General features: G+C 34.7%; 2 protein-coding genes across 3 annotated transcripts; one reads left to right on the forward strand and one right to left on the reverse strand.

The window, feature by feature from the left end:
• Nucleotides 1-9579: 9579 nt before the first annotated feature.
• LOC137734447 (lectin-like protein LEC) lies at nt 9580-10671 on the forward strand. The gene has a single exon (XM_068473712.1). The coding sequence runs from the start codon at nt 9580-9582 to the stop codon at nt 10669-10671; it is 1092 nt and encodes a 363-aa protein (XP_068329813.1).
• Nucleotides 10672-12652: 1981 nt separating this feature from the next.
• On the reverse strand, nt 12653-14202 carry LOC137733913 (RPM1 interacting protein 13-like). 2 transcript variants are annotated; one of them, XM_068473128.1, is made up of 3 exons: nt 13598-14202; nt 13107-13193; nt 12653-12995 (listed from the first exon to the last, which is right to left on the reverse strand). In XM_068473128.1, the coding sequence occupies exons 1-3, from the start codon at nt 13919-13921 to the stop codon at nt 12861-12863; spliced, it is 546 nt and encodes a 181-aa protein (XP_068329229.1). In that variant the 5' UTR covers nt 13922-14202; the 3' UTR covers nt 12653-12860. The 2 variants fall into 2 exon arrangements, with proteins under 2 accessions (XP_068329229.1, XP_068329231.1); XM_068473130.1 differs by having other exon boundaries at nt 12659-12995; nt 13115-13193.
• Between the last annotated feature and the right edge of the window lie 2446 nt (nt 14203-16648).

The following is a 16648-nucleotide window of genomic DNA, read 5'->3' on the forward strand; positions in this document are numbered from 1 at the left end:
AGTAATGCAAGGGAGATTAAATTTGTAGACAAAGTTTTGAAAACTAAATAATATAGAAGTTGATTGGTTTATTACTTACACGTTAATAAACATGCTTATTCTTATTGGTGACACATCATTTAGTTTGCAAATTTAATCTCTAAATTTGGTCTTACTAGCATTACCTGTATATTTATGGTGAGTGGACGGCTAAGAAATTAATCAATATTGTTAGTGAGATTGATACCATATTTTGTGGTGCGTATCCATGTGCACCATTTATAGGCCTGCGTAGTAATGGTCCTGCTCGCACTTTGGTGTCTGAAGAAAAGATAATAAAACTGAATAAATGATCGTTTGTGTCTTTTATTATCTCGTTTCTTTTTGGTTTGGTAAATGCCCCTTTTATTGGTACTAAACGGAAGAACTTCATTAGACTAACACTAAGGTTTCCAACATTTCAACCATAATTCTTAAAGAGTGAGAATATTTTGAAGTTTTGCACTAAAATTTACTTTAACATTTTTTTGTGTGGTTTTTTTTAGCTAAAATAGTCTTGAGATTGGTATAAGTCCTCACTCTAAATGAAAATAGGCAGAAGTTCTTGGGTTTGTTTATTATAAATCATTTTGATTACTTGGACTCTTACGTGACAAAAATACACTTAAAAAAATGGTCACGTGGTTTCTCACATGATAATTTAATGAGGAATTTGACAGAATTTTCACAAAATGACTATAATTATTTATAATAGACAAACTAGTGAACAATTTCTACTGATTTTTATTGTAGGGATCAAAGTAAAAATTTATGTCAATCTAAAAAACTAAACCCTTTTTTCTATGTTAGATCACTCATTCTCTCTACTTTTATTATCTTAAATGATCTATGGCACCACATATTTTACATGATTTTACAGAATTACATTTGACAATAATACACAGATGTGATCCTTGATTTATTTTTATTTTTATTTTATTTTATTTTTTATGGAAACTAAGATGTGATCGTTGATTGTCTTTAAGGAAAACTGGTGCCTTGATTGACTAAATCACACACTTCGTGGATCCCACTAGCTAATACATTTTAATGGAAAATGATCCTCTCTATATTCCTTTCACCTAATTTATCAAGTTTAAAAATTCGAATCATTGAAATTTGATCCAACAGTTAAAGTTTTATAACTTTTAAAGTGGGCCTCTATTTATAGCTGTTGAATCAAATTTTAATGATCCGGATTTCTGTACTTGATGAATTAGGAGGAAGTTATCTGAAGATGATCTCTTTTTCATTTTAATTTCAGAATCAATCATAGGGTCATATCATTGACTGATATTTGGAATATAATAATTTAAATACCACAATTAAAAAAATGAATGTTTAATACTCTGCAAAGGCATAGAAAAGGAGTAGGTGTGTGAGGGGAACATGGTTGGACCACATACCTTGATTTAGATGAGGGAATATAAGAGAAATTAAACCATAAATAAATACGATTGTACCAACTTGTTGGGGGACTTCTAATGTGGGATGGCGGACACACAACGCATATAAACCTTTTCCATATGTCTGGTTTGTTTGAGAATATGAGTTGTTCAAATAAATAAATATTCTTGAAATTAAATCTTTATTTGAAAGTGAGTGGTCTTCAGTTCGAATCTCATAGATGGCGAATTCGATATTAAATTTGACTACCCATTATGTGGTTTAGCCGAACTCCTCCTCTCCTTAGTGTAAAAATATCATTGTATTCAAAAAAAAAAAAAAAAAAAAAAATCTTTCCATTATGTTTAGATGAAGAAAGTTTTAGATTAATGACGAAAATTTATTTTCTAGAATTTGTTAATTTTTTTGTTTGGTTAACCTAAAAGAACAATGAATTTTGAATACAGAATTTGTTATTCATAAAATCTCACTTATAGAAATTTGAAAATGACACTTATTTATATGAAATTTAAACTTGAGTTCTTCTTTATTTATTTTTTATTTTTTTATCAAAGAATTTAAACTTGAGTTAAACCCCATAATAAGTTAGTATCAATTTCACTTTTTAAGAGTCGAATCTAAGACTTTCCAATTTCAATTACAAATAATGAAATTATCATTAAATCGTATTAGTAAATATCTTTTCTGTTTCTGATTATTTACTTATTTTGATTACAAAAATAATATATTTAGGATAATATTCAAGTACTCATTAGTGAGTATTCACCTTTTGATTTGGCCACTGATATCTTAACACATGTTTTATTATTTAAAAAATAACGGACAAGTTATTTAATTTTTCTTGAACTTTGAAAAAACCAGAAACATGTGACATTTTTTTATTGGCCAAATGAAAAAGTGTGTGTAGAGAATACTAGTGATACCTAGTATTACCGATAGGGAAATGTTATTAACATTCAAAAAATCTCATTCTACATTCCTCATAAGTGTATTTTTCTTTCTAATTATAGAAAGTTTAAAGTGTTAAATAAGATTTTTGAAGTGCTAATAACAATTACTTACGGATATATGAATAGTAACAGGGAAGATGAAGAGGTTATGGCACTCACTCCCTCTTTTATATCAAAGGCGCTCTCAAATTCCATTTTCCTCTGCAGAAGAGAGAGAGAGAGAGAGAGAGAGAGAGAGAGAGGGGGAGAGAGTTTCGAAGGAAGCAAAGCGCTGGGTTGGTTTCGTATATTGCAACTAGAGGAGGCATCCAAAGGGATCGCATTGATCCCAGCTAGCTATTTCTTTCCATCGTTTGGTTTGGATCATGCTATCCCTTTGGATTTCTCCTTTGGAAGCTTCAAACTTATAGCTATATAGCATGCATCAATGACTATTTACAGGTTCAAGGAGTTCAGCCAAACTAGACAATTTCTTGCCTTGAGGTAATTCAGACTTTTATATATCATCTCTTATTCTCTCTCTCTCTCTCTCTCTCTCTCTCTCTCTCTCTTTCTCTCTCTCTCTCTCTCTCTCTCTCTCTTTCTCTCTCCCTCTCTCTCTCTCTCTCTCTCTCAGATGGAGCTTCCAAAATCTTGTTTTCAGCAGCCAACATCTGAATGTTTTCATTGATTTGGAATAAAAACATGCACATCCTCATAGTTTGGCACAAATTATGAATTCCGATTAGGGTTTTGCATTCTATACTTATGATTCTACCATACATATGTCTTTCAATTATGTCGAAAATCTATTTTATGGTATAGACGATTAATTATGACCTCTCCTCTATCCAAATTATTCATGAAATTAACTTGGTCAAAATTTTAGGTTTGTATATATTAATCTGTGTTGTTTCTTCAATTATAATTTGCGGATAATTTTCTGCATATATAGCTTCCAAAAGATCTTTTAAATTATGTAATTATTTGTTGTGTTACATATAGAATATTAAGGAAAGCTATAAATCAACCAAACCCGAAATCCCATATGAACACTTTCGATCTGATTTTCTAGGGATACAGCTCGATGCTAAAACCCAGCTGAAATCAACTCTGGAAGACGATCAATTGATTATCTTACTCTCGTTGTTTACAGGTGTCTTTGATGTTAATTAATCTCATTTACATTAGAACAAAGATAGGTTAAAACCGATTAATTTTATATGTAGTTATAATACTAGATTACATATCTATGGTGAATATTTTTTAATAAAATTTCGCTCATCCTGGCGAAATTTCTTGCTTTGCAGTGAGACATAAGTTTCTGGATTAAGAAACTGATAGTAAGTTTTGATTCTTCTGTTCATGAATCATGATTAGCATAAAAGTGGAAACTATCGAGGTGATGTCTTGGGTTACAATTTACCCTAATCTCTGAAACTTTTGATCGTTGCAGTACCTACTTCCAACATTTGACTTCACCTTTCTGTAAAGGTAACTTTATTTTGACGATCAAATTGACAAATTGTGAGAAACCCATTACTGTAAGTATGCCGACTTTAACTATTTTCTGCAATTTCCACCACCTCAGACACTCCAAATCACATGCTTTTAAGGACTTTAATTAGAATCCAAGGCAGTGGAGAAATGATTTATAAACTTAACGACTTCCCTTTTTCCCCACTTTTGGGCCTCACATTGAGTGCACCAAAGGCAAAGGCAAAGGCATCATCCACATGTGATGAGATGAGACCTTAGTGTATAAAAGTCCTTTTAACCAATTATCTCATTTTAAAATAAGGGGCAGATTTTGTTACACTCATACGGCACATGTGTAAATTCTAGTATACTCCGGCGTACTTGATTTATTTTGTCACCTGATCCCAAACCTTGCACCATCTTAATTATTATTTTCCTTGTTATTAACTTAATAGATAAACTTAAATAACAAAATTGTCTACTGAAAACTGTCTTGTACACGTTGATTATATATACCTTTAGGTATGGTTTTCACCCCCAAAATTGGGGTGTGGGGAGGGGAATGGGAAAGGGGTGGGTTAGAGCTATAATGTGGGTTGGACTCAAGCATGCGTCAACCATCCTTGAAGTCAGTTTATGTATATTTTGTTTCTTTTTAAAAGAGATATGTAGATTCATAGAATACACCGTTAATGAAGAAACCCTAAAGAATTTCCTTGATTACAGAAGCTTCCTAAATCTAGTTTGGGGAATTCTCAAGTAGAATATGTTGCGTGGTCTAACTATCATCATTGTTTATCATCATAGTAATTAATAGTAATCATCACCATCATCATCATCTAAATCTTTACCATATCTCTAAAACGAATGGTCTAATTCAAATGGCAGATGGAGATGGGGTCCAAAGTGGGAGAAGAAGAATTTGTTTGGGGGCACCAGAGAGTGTGCGTGAGTGTCGTGTGTGTACAAATTATCTTGAGTTGTAAGATATGTACCCCAATTGTCTCCCTCTTGCACTACACAAAGCTTTATCAAGGACACACAAAGTGCCAAAACAAAACCCCCACACACTTGAAGATTTTTCAATCCATCGGAAGGAATTGGATGTTGCTTTGCTGAGGCAACTACGAAAGGGACCCAAAAACCCTTGACTTGCCTCCAATTTCAAACCCCTCCACTCCTATTTCTTCTCAACTTTCCTCCTTTTAATATTTACACTTTGTGGGACTCGATTTTCAGCCATGTATTGGGGATCTTGAGGATTTTTTTCTTCTTTGTGCCTCAATATTTGGGGGATTTGATTGAGATATGTTTATAAAGTTGAACACTAACCTTAAGTTGTTATCAAAGCTACCCCATTTTCTATATGAAAGAAGAATGGAAGTATTATTTTGTATTTGGAATTACAGAGAGATGAAATTCAAATTGCACGACAAGGAATTATTCAGAATAATAAGTGCACACTTTAGGCAGGGAGAAGGAATTCGAAACTGCTTGAAAATCTAGGGCAGAAAATGAACAAGTAGAGCTCGAGTGCGTGGGCAAATGGTTAGTTAGAAGAGCTACAGATTTTTCGTAATGGAGAAAAACTTCCATATAACGGGATGCTGTAGGTGCTAGATTAGGTTTTCAATCTATCATATAAAAGAACTAATTATCCTATCAAATAACTTAGAAATTTATATCACAGTAGGATATATGGCCGTCCTAATTGTACTAGTCGAGTCCACACATTATTATCTTTCATGTTTGGTGCCTTATAGTTAACCTATGAGCTAGCACATAGCATGCTCATATGCCAAATGACTCGAGTCAAAAAGTTCTTAGGTCATCTCCAATTATGGAGAGCTAAACGTAGTCCTTGGCTATGTTTTAGATCTTAAAATTAATATTTTAAGGACTACTTTAGCGCTAAAATTTTTCATCTCAAATCATTTAAGCTATTTATTTTTCTTCCTATTTTATTAATTTTTTGGGCTAAACTTAACCTGTCATGGGGTTACATGTTGTCTGCTTTGAGGCCAAACTTAGCCTAATTCTTTTAGCCGATTCCCTTTAACCCCTTGGTTGGAAACTGATTTTGCCAATTTCAAGGCTAATTGTGGCCTAAAGCACTTTGGCTAGAGATGACTTTATAACATTGTGTAGCACAATATCCCAAATCAATTGTATATTGGCACGTAAAACCACATATGACTCTGAGTCTTAAATCTCCTCAGTAGTAACCAGTGTTTAATATGTCAGTATTTGTAAAAACATTGATATGCAAATTTGTAAAAATATCGATGGATATGTCGAATATCAATATCGGTTGCTTTCCATAGAAATGATAAAAATTTAAAATGAAACTTTAGAGATTGTTAAACATTGGTTTGAACGAAATATAAGAGTTTCTCCAATATTTAACAAATGTGTTAGAAATATCGACGATATATGTCGATTTAGCCTAAACTCAAGAGTTTCTCTGATATGAGGTGAAGGTTAGACTTCATCCTCCATTTCTATATTTTTCTCGAATTCATTGGATATTTTCATGGAAATATCCAACCGTATTAAAGGAATTTTAAACATTAGTAGTAACACAAGTAGAGTCAACAAAGTTAGGCCATCTCCAACCGAAGGCTAGCCAGGATGCTCATTTTAGCCCTCTGGCCCTCCAAGAAATTAATATTTTAATGAACAGTGCAGGGCCATATTTCTTATTATCTCCAACCGAGGGTCAAAGGGCCATATAACTCATTTTAGCCCTGTCACAAAAAATCATCTCTAACTGAAGACCAAAGGGCCATAGAGTCATAGGATCAAACATAAGTTATTATTTAAATTTAAAAACTACGACAACTTAAATTAAATGTAATATAGTTAAATATTTAAAATAAATTGTGAAAACAATTACTTTGTCGTAGTAATTGGATCCGCTTTCATGTCTACTTGCAGCAGTTAATAGTTGTATGTTAAATTAATTTTGTAATTTAAGTGTCCAATTACTAGTACAACTTAGTTTGAGATAGTTACATGTATAAATGAACATTTACCATCACTAATAGGAAGCTTATATTTGGCTATGTTTTAGATCTTAAAATTAATATTTTAAGGACTACTTTAGCTCTATATTTTTTCATCTCAAATCATTTAAGCTATTTATTTTTCTTCCTATTTTATTAATTTTTTGGGCTAAACTTAACCTGTCATGGGGTTACATGTTGTCTGCTTTGAGGCCAAACTTAGCCTAATTCTTTTAGCCGATTCCCCTTAACCCTTTGGTTGGAAACTGATTTTGCCAATTTTAAGGCTAAATGTGGCCTAAAGCACTTTGGCTAGAGATGACTTTATAACATTGTGTAGCATAATATCCCAAATCAATTGTATATTGGCACGTAAAACCACATATGACTCTGAGTGTTAAATCTCCTCAATAGTAACCAGTGTTTAATATATCAATATTGGTAAAAACATCTATATGCAAATTTGTAAAAATATCGATGGATATGTCGAATTCCAATATCGGTTGCTTTCCATAGAAATGATGAAAATTTAAAATGAAACTTTAGAGATTGTTAAACATTGGATATTTTCATGGAAATATCCAACCGTATGAAAGGAATTTTAAACATTAGTAGTAACACAAGTAGAGTCAACAAAGTTAGGCCATCTCCAACCAAAGGCTGGCTAGAGGGCTCATTTTAGCCCTCTGGGCCCCCAAGAAATTAATATTTTAATGAACAGTGCAGGGGCATATTTCTTACCATCTCCAACAGAGGGTCAAAGGACCATAAGACTTGTTTTAGCCTTGTCACAAAAAACCATCTCCAACTGAAGACCAAAGGGCCATAGAGCCATAGGGCCAAACATAATTTATTATTTAAATTTAAAAACTACAACAACTTAAATTAAATGTAATATAATTAAATATTTAAAATAAATTGTGAAAACACTTACTTTGTCGTAGTAATTGGCGCCGCTTTTATGTTTACTTGCGACGGTTAACAGTTGTATGTTAAATTAATTTTGTAATTGAAGTGTCCAATTACTAGTACAACTTAGTTTGAGATAGTTACATGTATAATGCATATTTACCCTCTCTAATAGGAAGCTTATATTTGGGGCACCCATTATATTTGTCCCACATCGGGAGAGAATTGAGCAAGCAAAAGCTTGCATGTGTGGCACCCATTATATTTGTCGCACATAAAATGTGGGAGAAGTTTGAGCAATCAAACATGCTTATAAAAGCAACATCCCCACATAAAGCCAATTACCTTTCTAGGCCTTAATTAAATATTCTTTTTACATTTTTCGCCCAAAAAAAATTATCAAAAATAAAAAATAACAGTTAGCTGACGTCAGCTAGTCGTTGAGATTCAAATTTTTTAACCTGGCTGGCTCACTTGGGCACGCCGGTTGGCCCTTTGGCCCTTTTTTGTCCAGTGGGGCCCACAAGCTATTTGGCCTAGCCCTCAGTTGGAGACGATTTTAGGGCTATTTTCGACCTTCTGGCCCTGTAAACTCTTCGGTTAGAGATGGCCTAGGTGCTTGAAATCCAAGGATTAGTCCAAATTTTTTATATCTTTTTTTCTTTCAATTACCAACTCTTCAATTTAGAATCCAGGCACCATAGAATGCCCTTCCCTAATTAAAAAACTATAAAAAAAATAAAAAATAAAAAAAAAAAAAAAAAAAAAGGTATGCCCTTCTAATTTTTTTATTCTTTGGGTTGCCAGTTAGGCTATCTCCAACTGAAAGGTAAATATAGTCCCTTTCAGAATTATAGTCTTGCAAGAAATTATTTTTAATGAATAGTATTAAGTCATACTCATATATCATCTACAACTGAAGGGACTAAACATAGCCTCCTCAATAATTTATTAGTTTTAAGTTTATACTTTAAATTTATTGGTTCATTTAGTTAAACTACCATTAGTGTTTTTGAATCTAGTTGCTGAATTTGTATCAATTATTGCAATTGAGAAGCTAGGCCCCAAGAAATGGCTAAGAGAGGACTACATTTGGCTAGCCAAGTGCCCCTTTGACCAAATTATAGTCTAGTGGGCTTTATAAAACTATAGCCTAGCCATCGATTAGAAATGATTTTTTGGCCAAATCACGTTATTTTTGGCTTTTGGACCTTTGACTCTCACCCCATTGGAGATGGCCTTACCCACTCTAATTTTGGTGTTGAGGGCATGTAGTAGATTTGGATATTTATATGTTAAATGGGCCTTTAGATTTGTTTCTGTTTAGGTTTGTTTGGGCTTTTGTCTTTTTAATCCCACTTGTTTGTTGGGCTAAGCCCTCAATAACAATTTATTTTTTAAAACAAACGATATTATTTATACTAAATGAGAAAGAATTGTGCTTAACCTCAAAATAAATCGACAATAATATAACTCAAATTTATCTTTTAACGAGAATCAAATCTAAACCTTCTCCTTTAACCCTAATACTAAGCCACCTCAATTAACAGAAACTACTAAAAAGGAAAGAAAAATGTGGATAAAATTTGACCAAAGAAATTACATTTGACTGAGGTCGTACTCTGCTTCCTAAAATATGAGGGTGTCGGGGCTGAAATCTATACGACGTCGTTTAGCCTATATATGTTGCGGGTTCTTCGGACAAAAAAACTGCAAAGCTGCTTTACCAAATACGGAAAATCTAATTTTCTGATCGGAGATAAATAGAAAATCGCTGAATTCGCTCTGATTTGGGAAGTGCGCGAAGACGACGCTGGTTTGTGCAAACAACAATGGCGAACTTCACCATTTCCCTCTGCAATTTCCCCTTCATTCTCCTCCTCTCCTCCTCCTACTTCCTAACCCTAACCCTAGCTGCGGAACCCATTTCTTCTTCCGAGCCCAAACCCCTAAACAACAGCAGCAGCAACCCCAACCCCAACTTCGATTCCGAAATTTTCCTCCTTGGCGACGCCGCGCTAGCAGGCGGTGGATCTTATGTCAACATTACGCGGCCGTCGGTCTCAAGCTCCGGTCTTCTCCTCCGCAGAAAACCCTTTAAATTTATCTACGGGAATCTCAGCAACCCGGCGTCGTTTTCCACCGAGTTCGCATTCTCGATGACGCCTGGCGGCGGTGACGGCCTCTTGCTCGTCTTTGCTCCCGGAGATTTGGGGTCCAGATTGTCTGCTAAGGCCCCCTTTGGGATTAACGGTGAGGATCGATTTCTGGGTATTGAATTTGATACTGAAATGAATGGAGATATGAATGATTTGAATGCTAATCACATAGGGGTAGATGTTGGTAGCTTTGTATCTCTAGCTGTTGGTAATGTTTCTGAATTGAATTTGGTGCTAAATAGTGGAGAAAAGTTGAAATGTTGGATTGATTATGGTGCTAGTTCGAAACGATTGGAGATTAGGCTAGGCAAGGTGGATGAATCGAGGCCTGATAATCCGATTACAGCGTATGGGATAGATTTGTCGGGAATGTGGAGAGATGAGGATGTGTATGTAGGTATTAGCTCGTCAAATTCGAATGGCAATTCGTCGCAGATTAGCAGTGTGTATTCATGGAATTTTAGGCTTAGAAATGTTCCCAAGTCAATGCATTCTCTGCCGGTGAATCCGAGGGGGTATTTGGATGGTCACGGTAAGAGTTTGAGCATGGATAAGCGAGGGGTTTGCCCTTTGACAGTTCTTGCTGGGATGATCTTCGTGACTGGGTGTGGAGCACTGGTGGCATTTGTGGTGCTGTTTTTGTGGGCTATTATCATCAGTAGGCACACGGAGTTCCCTGCTGAGTTTCCCGCAAAGCCTGTGGATTTTAGGTATGAGAAGATTGATGTAGTTGTAGAGAAAGATGTCAATGGTGTTAAGAAGTAGAGCGTAAGGTCTTTAAGGGCGTGGCTTTTTTTTTTTTTTTTTTTTTTTTTTTCTGTGAATGTATGTTGCAAATCTTATTTGTGATCTCTAACACGAAAATGTGATGAATTCTGGTGTACCTTGCTGTGTTTCCTGCAATGGCTATGGATCTCAAGTATGAGAAGATCAATGTAGTTGTAGAGAAAGATGCTGATGGTGTTAAGAAGTAGAACGTAAAGCATTAAAAGGTGTGACTTTTTTTTGCTGTGAATCTATGTCGGAAATGTTGATTGGAATTTCTAGCCCGAACAAATGTGATGAATGCTGTTGTTCTGGTGTGAATTCTGATAGCAAATTGTAATGCAATTAGGTCTGATGATCACATATGTTGTGTATATATGTGGCTCTGTTTTGTTCATCCACCATATGTAGCACGATTTTGTGAACTATAGCAAGTACGTAAAGTTTCATATTTCCATTACCAGTTTTAAAGTATATATTGTTGACAAATTTGAATGACATAAGCTTTGCTCCACCCAAGGTTCAATATCGAAGAGATTGTCGATTATTGTCCGATGTCTCGTTGTTGGTGAAGACATTGGAGTATTTGGATTATTGAACCTTGGGGAAGAAGTTGTTATGAGTCTCTTATATGTTAAATTGGATTGGGAGGTTTAGTTATCTTTAAACAATGTTGTTAATTAGAGAGTTTGAAGGATGACTTGTGAGCTTGTTGGGCATCATCAACCCAAATGAATGCAAGACTGGATGTCCACAACATGGGCTGGAAAGTCTGGAGCTGGTTCAAACCACTTTGTATTCCTCTTCCTCGCAAGCATGCGTGGATCTGTTGACGCTTCTTTTGGAATGGCTACCAGAGATTTTAGGTGGTCAATAAGTTTCTGGTAGTGTTTTTTTACACAATTTTTAGCAATGCCCCATGAACATTAAACTTTGTTCAGGTTTAGGGGGTTTCACACAAGAAGAAATGGTTTCTCTCTCTGGTACGTTGAATATTTTCTTGTGAAAATTATGCCATTAAGCAACAAATAAAGCTGCTTATATATCAGACAATTTGTTTCTACAGGAGCGCGCACCATTGGCCGCTCTCGTTGCACTTCTTTCAGCAACAGATAGTACAATTTTAACGCAACAACAAATCAGGACCCCAGTTTAGATCCGGCATACGCTGCTCGGTTGAAGGCTTGTATTAGGAGAATTCAAACTCGGGTGCAAGATATTTGGCTTGGCACACTAACATTGCCGACTGGCCTAAGTTACATGTTTAGATGTTGCAATCATTTTAAGGTATAGATAATTCTAAAGACACTAACCCACTGTGAGACTCAGCACATTCCCTCACTCTTTTAGTGTAGATAATATCGTTTGTTAAAGACACTAACTTATTACGCCAAATTTTAGTGACCAGTTGACATGACAACTTGTCATTTGTATAAAGGTTATTTAGCCAAAATGATCCCTCGGATTGACATAACTCCTCACTTTGGTCCTAAGATTTAGAGTCAAAAGAAGTGGTCTCTAAAATTATCCATCATCTATTATTTTGGTTCTTTTGTGAAAGATCTAGTGGTGAGATTGATTTGACAAAAATACCCTCAAATTAACATAAATTTTTCATAAAATGACCATAATAATTTTCGATGGAGAAAATGTTAACTTAATTTTAATAACCATAAGTTCATTCAGAAACAATAAATTATCATAAAAATAGCCAGAAATTTTCCCGTACAATATCCTTTTCGAACTCTAATTCTCAACCTACGTAACCATCATGGTGTCTACATTCACTGATTCGTAATATTAAGAGTTTTATGAGTCAATTGTAAAACTTGTATGACGTAATTATTTTTTGAGGAGAGTATGACATATTATTGAGAAGCAAATATAATTTACCGATGAACTTGCTAGAATTGAACAAGTCCCACTTGTGTTTAGTTTGCTAATCGTCCTGCAAATTCTAACAAGAAAGAAAATTGAATTGAACTAATCAAATTTGATTCCATTTCTACCAACATCGTAAGTTCATTAGTAAATGCATCTCTTCGAGTCAGAACAAAAGCCATTTCAAGTACCCTCCCTATGAACAAAATTACATGAACTTGACCGCCTACTAGTAAAACAATAGTTCACTTTTCTGGTATTTCTCATACATCGTTATCCGCAATACGGCTAAACAACGGGAGCTTTGTTCATTTCTTCACCGCGGCTTGCTGCTTCATCAACATCCTTTTGCACTTCCAGTCACCAATGTGCGCAGCGGCGTGGCAATGTGATAGTTTCCACAACATGCATGGAGCAGCAGAATCGCAAACATAGCAGTAGCACTACATACAATCAGTGAATTCACTTTTGAGATGCCAAGTTAAACAATATAGAAAGGGAATCGGGGATACATTCACAAGATGCAAATATTTGAACTTGTAAAGCTCGGTTACCAGCTCACAGTAGCTCTCATGGGGTGTCGTCTCGAAAGGAAATTTCAGGCAGAGGTGTCTTGAATGTGGATAGTCTCTACAAGCAACCTACACAGCATCAATTCAAATCCACACGAGGCATCAGACATTCACCAAATTAGCTCATAAATTTAAAAAAATTGGAATATGAACAGATAAGCAGAAAAGTTGGAAACATTCTTATAAATTTTAAATCTTTTGAGGTCAAACACCTGAAGGTTCATGGGCAAAATGTCACAATGGGGTTACAATTTCTAATTCATTTGTTCACCTGCATTTTCCCAGCAACCAAACATGACAAAGAAAGAAAATTGATTAAAAATTTCCTTCCTTTTGCAAAATCCTAGAAGGGTCATATGTAAAATGGGGTTATGATTTCAAATTCAATTCTTCACCTGCATTTTCCCAGCAACCAAACAGAAGAAAGAAAATTAACACAAATAATCAAAAGGGTCACTGGTAAAAATCAAAACCTGTCCTTTCTCAGCAACAACAGCGATATCGGGAGAACCAGCGTGACCACCACCACCATTATCCGTCACGGTCAACTTGGACTGCACCGGCTCAAAGGGGTCGAAATCCAAGATGAAGCAGTCCTCGAAGTCCTCAAAGTGTTTGACATCGACCTTGTTTTTGACACAGACAATGTGCCTGATTGGACTCCCGTCCTCGTCCTCCGCGGAAGAAGACGACGGAGCATTCTGGGGAGTTTTCTCGGTTGTCACTACCTTCTTCTCGCGCGACGGCGTCGTCGACGACAGATTAATCGCTTTGACACCGATTCCGATTTCGCTCATTTTCTCTCACCCAGGATTTTGAATTTTTTGAATCTCTTTCCGTCTAGTGATACGGATAAACAGTCACGTTTAGGCTTTCGACACAATCACCACTTCGTTTAAAATGGAAAGGAGGACCAGCATCTATCGAACAGTGGCAGTGTCGTACGAGATTTCAGACGACAACTTGGACCTCAAACCATCTAAATTTTTAGTGGAAAGCACGTAAAGACAAGCAGTGATGCCCTATTTTATTTTATTCTTTACGTTAAGCAACACTCGCAGTGGGCTTCTGAGTACGATACCTCTTTTCTTTCTGCTGGCGAATGTTTTGCAACTTCTGAGAATCCATGATTTTTTATCTGCAATTTTCAGTCAAAAAAGAGACTGGTTTTAAGAAAGAGAAGCCCACAATTATTCGTGCTTTGGGAGTTGTGACCGACTTATCCATGCAATCATTAATTATTCATGTCAATGAACTCGTTTGAAAATTGTTTTTAAACGTCTAAAAAAGCTTTTAGAAGAAAAAATAATAATTTTGAAATTAGTCTTTAGTAAAAATACAAGTTAATTCTAAAAAAGTACTTAAAGTGTTTTCAATGAGAAACATATAACCAATGTTTTTTGTAAGAAGTTCAGGAAGTACTTCACGTGCTTCTTGCAAGAAGCGTATGAAGCACTTTAAATGTTTTTGAAACTCAAAAATATTTTGTCTAAATGCGATTTCAGTGATTAAAAACACTTCCTAAACAAGCCCGATATATAGAGTCATTTGTTATGATCATCAAATGATACATATTGAACCGGCGAAAAACAATCATGTCGATACAACTTGATGCGAGTTTAATCTCTCTATTTCCCTAATAACTAACTATTTAATTCACTAACGCTATCGTTTTACTAAAAAAATATTGTATAATTTAATAAAAAGAAACAAATATTTTGTTTTGTGGAATATATCATTAATTATAGGGAATATAAAGTGGAGACTTTACCCAATAAAGCAGAAAGAAAAAGAGATAAAATATATAGAGATGTTTGATAAAAAAATGTATATATAGATGATTTCCGTACTTTTGTTGTCTCATTTTATACACGGTCCTCCTTTTATTTTTGTCCTTTACTTCTACATTAATTTATTAAAACTCAAAGTTTAGAAGAAAACAAATTGAGGAGCGCATGAAGAGAAATGGTTGTGATTTTTGGAGTCGTTTCTTCATTTAATACTCTCGTTTTGCCTACCAATAATGCTAGAGGATTCCTTACTCACCGTACTTTCATGTTTTATAATGGGAGTGTGAATCTATCTTCTTCAAATTCTCTTCCTATTTGAACAGTCACAATTAAGTCACGTCAACATCTTCTTTTAACTTGTGTATAAGAAAAGAAATACAAAAAAAAGAGGGAAGGAATGAGAGGGAATTAGGAGTAGGAGAAGAGCGAATCCTACTCTTTTGTAACGGTTCAAAACATTTGGCAACTTCCACAGCTAAACAGTTGAATGAAAACGATTTCCAATCAATTCTTACGTGAACGATTTGAATACTAAACTTGTCGACATGTCAAAAAAGATGGTTGGGTTGGTGGCCCATCAATTTAAGAAATGTTAGGATAAAGGAAAAGAAATATAAAAATCTTAGAGAGATTCTTCCTAAAGGGGCCTCAAATTATTGGACTGTATAAATAAATATATGGCCATGTTTTACAATGTATCGCATATCTTAGTCATAATAATTACAAGTGATTTTGGAATGTGATGCACTGCAGGTGGTGCAAGCAATTGGAAGCCTCAACAGTGATCCCTCTGATCCCGGCTTACTGATCGAGGACATCAAGACCAGGCTTCGGGATTTTGCTTCTACTAGAGTCACTCATGTCCTTAGATTCATCAATTTTGTGGCGCATAAATTGGTCAAGTTGGTCCTTAGTTTCAATTTTACTAGTTGTTGGTTTGAGGTCCTCCCGGAATGTATATAAGATGTCTTTATTCATAATTGTATGCTTTCTTTAGTTATGAATAAAACCGTTATCGTATTTTCTCAAATAATAATAATAATAATAATGAGTTACAACTTATAATGTATCGTAAATTTGGTAGCGTATTTTTTGAACATGTCGTAAGTATTTAATAGTCATGTAATGTTATTATAACTATCATTTTGATGCAGTGAAATTAAGATATCTTATGAATTAGGTAACATAATCATAATCTTATATGGTTGGATTCTTACCCTAAAATTTCTCCTAATTTAATAAGAATTTCTTTCTCTCTGTACAGTAACTCTCAAAGGATCAAATCAACCCTGCCTTGGGTATTTTCTCTAAGGATCAAATAATATGACACATCTCTGTTGATCTAATAATCCCATACACAGCTGACGTAGGCTCATCTCTCTCATACACGTCGTCCACGGTTATGCTCAAGTTTGATTCAAACAATAGGGTCAAGGCTTACCTCCCCCATTGTAATGTGTTAATGTGTCAATTTTAGTAATAAAGTTATGTCTCTACCATCTTAAGAAATGTAATGTGTGCAATTATAGTAATAAAGTTATGTCTCCACCGTCGAAGAATCACTTACATGAAATAAGTTCACGCTCATGATATTCCAGTATAATAATATAATGTTATGTATCTATTAATCTTAACATGTCATTCCGTTATTTGATTAAAACGCTACATGACAGTAAACGCATTTTATATAAATTCCTATAACTAACCTACAAATGAAAAAACCCATAATTTGAT

This window comes from Pyrus communis, chromosome 5 (genome assembly GCF_963583255.1).
Source record: "Pyrus communis chromosome 5, drPyrComm1.1, whole genome shotgun sequence".
In the NCBI taxonomy this organism is placed as follows: Eukaryota; Viridiplantae; Streptophyta; class Magnoliopsida; order Rosales; family Rosaceae; genus Pyrus; species Pyrus communis.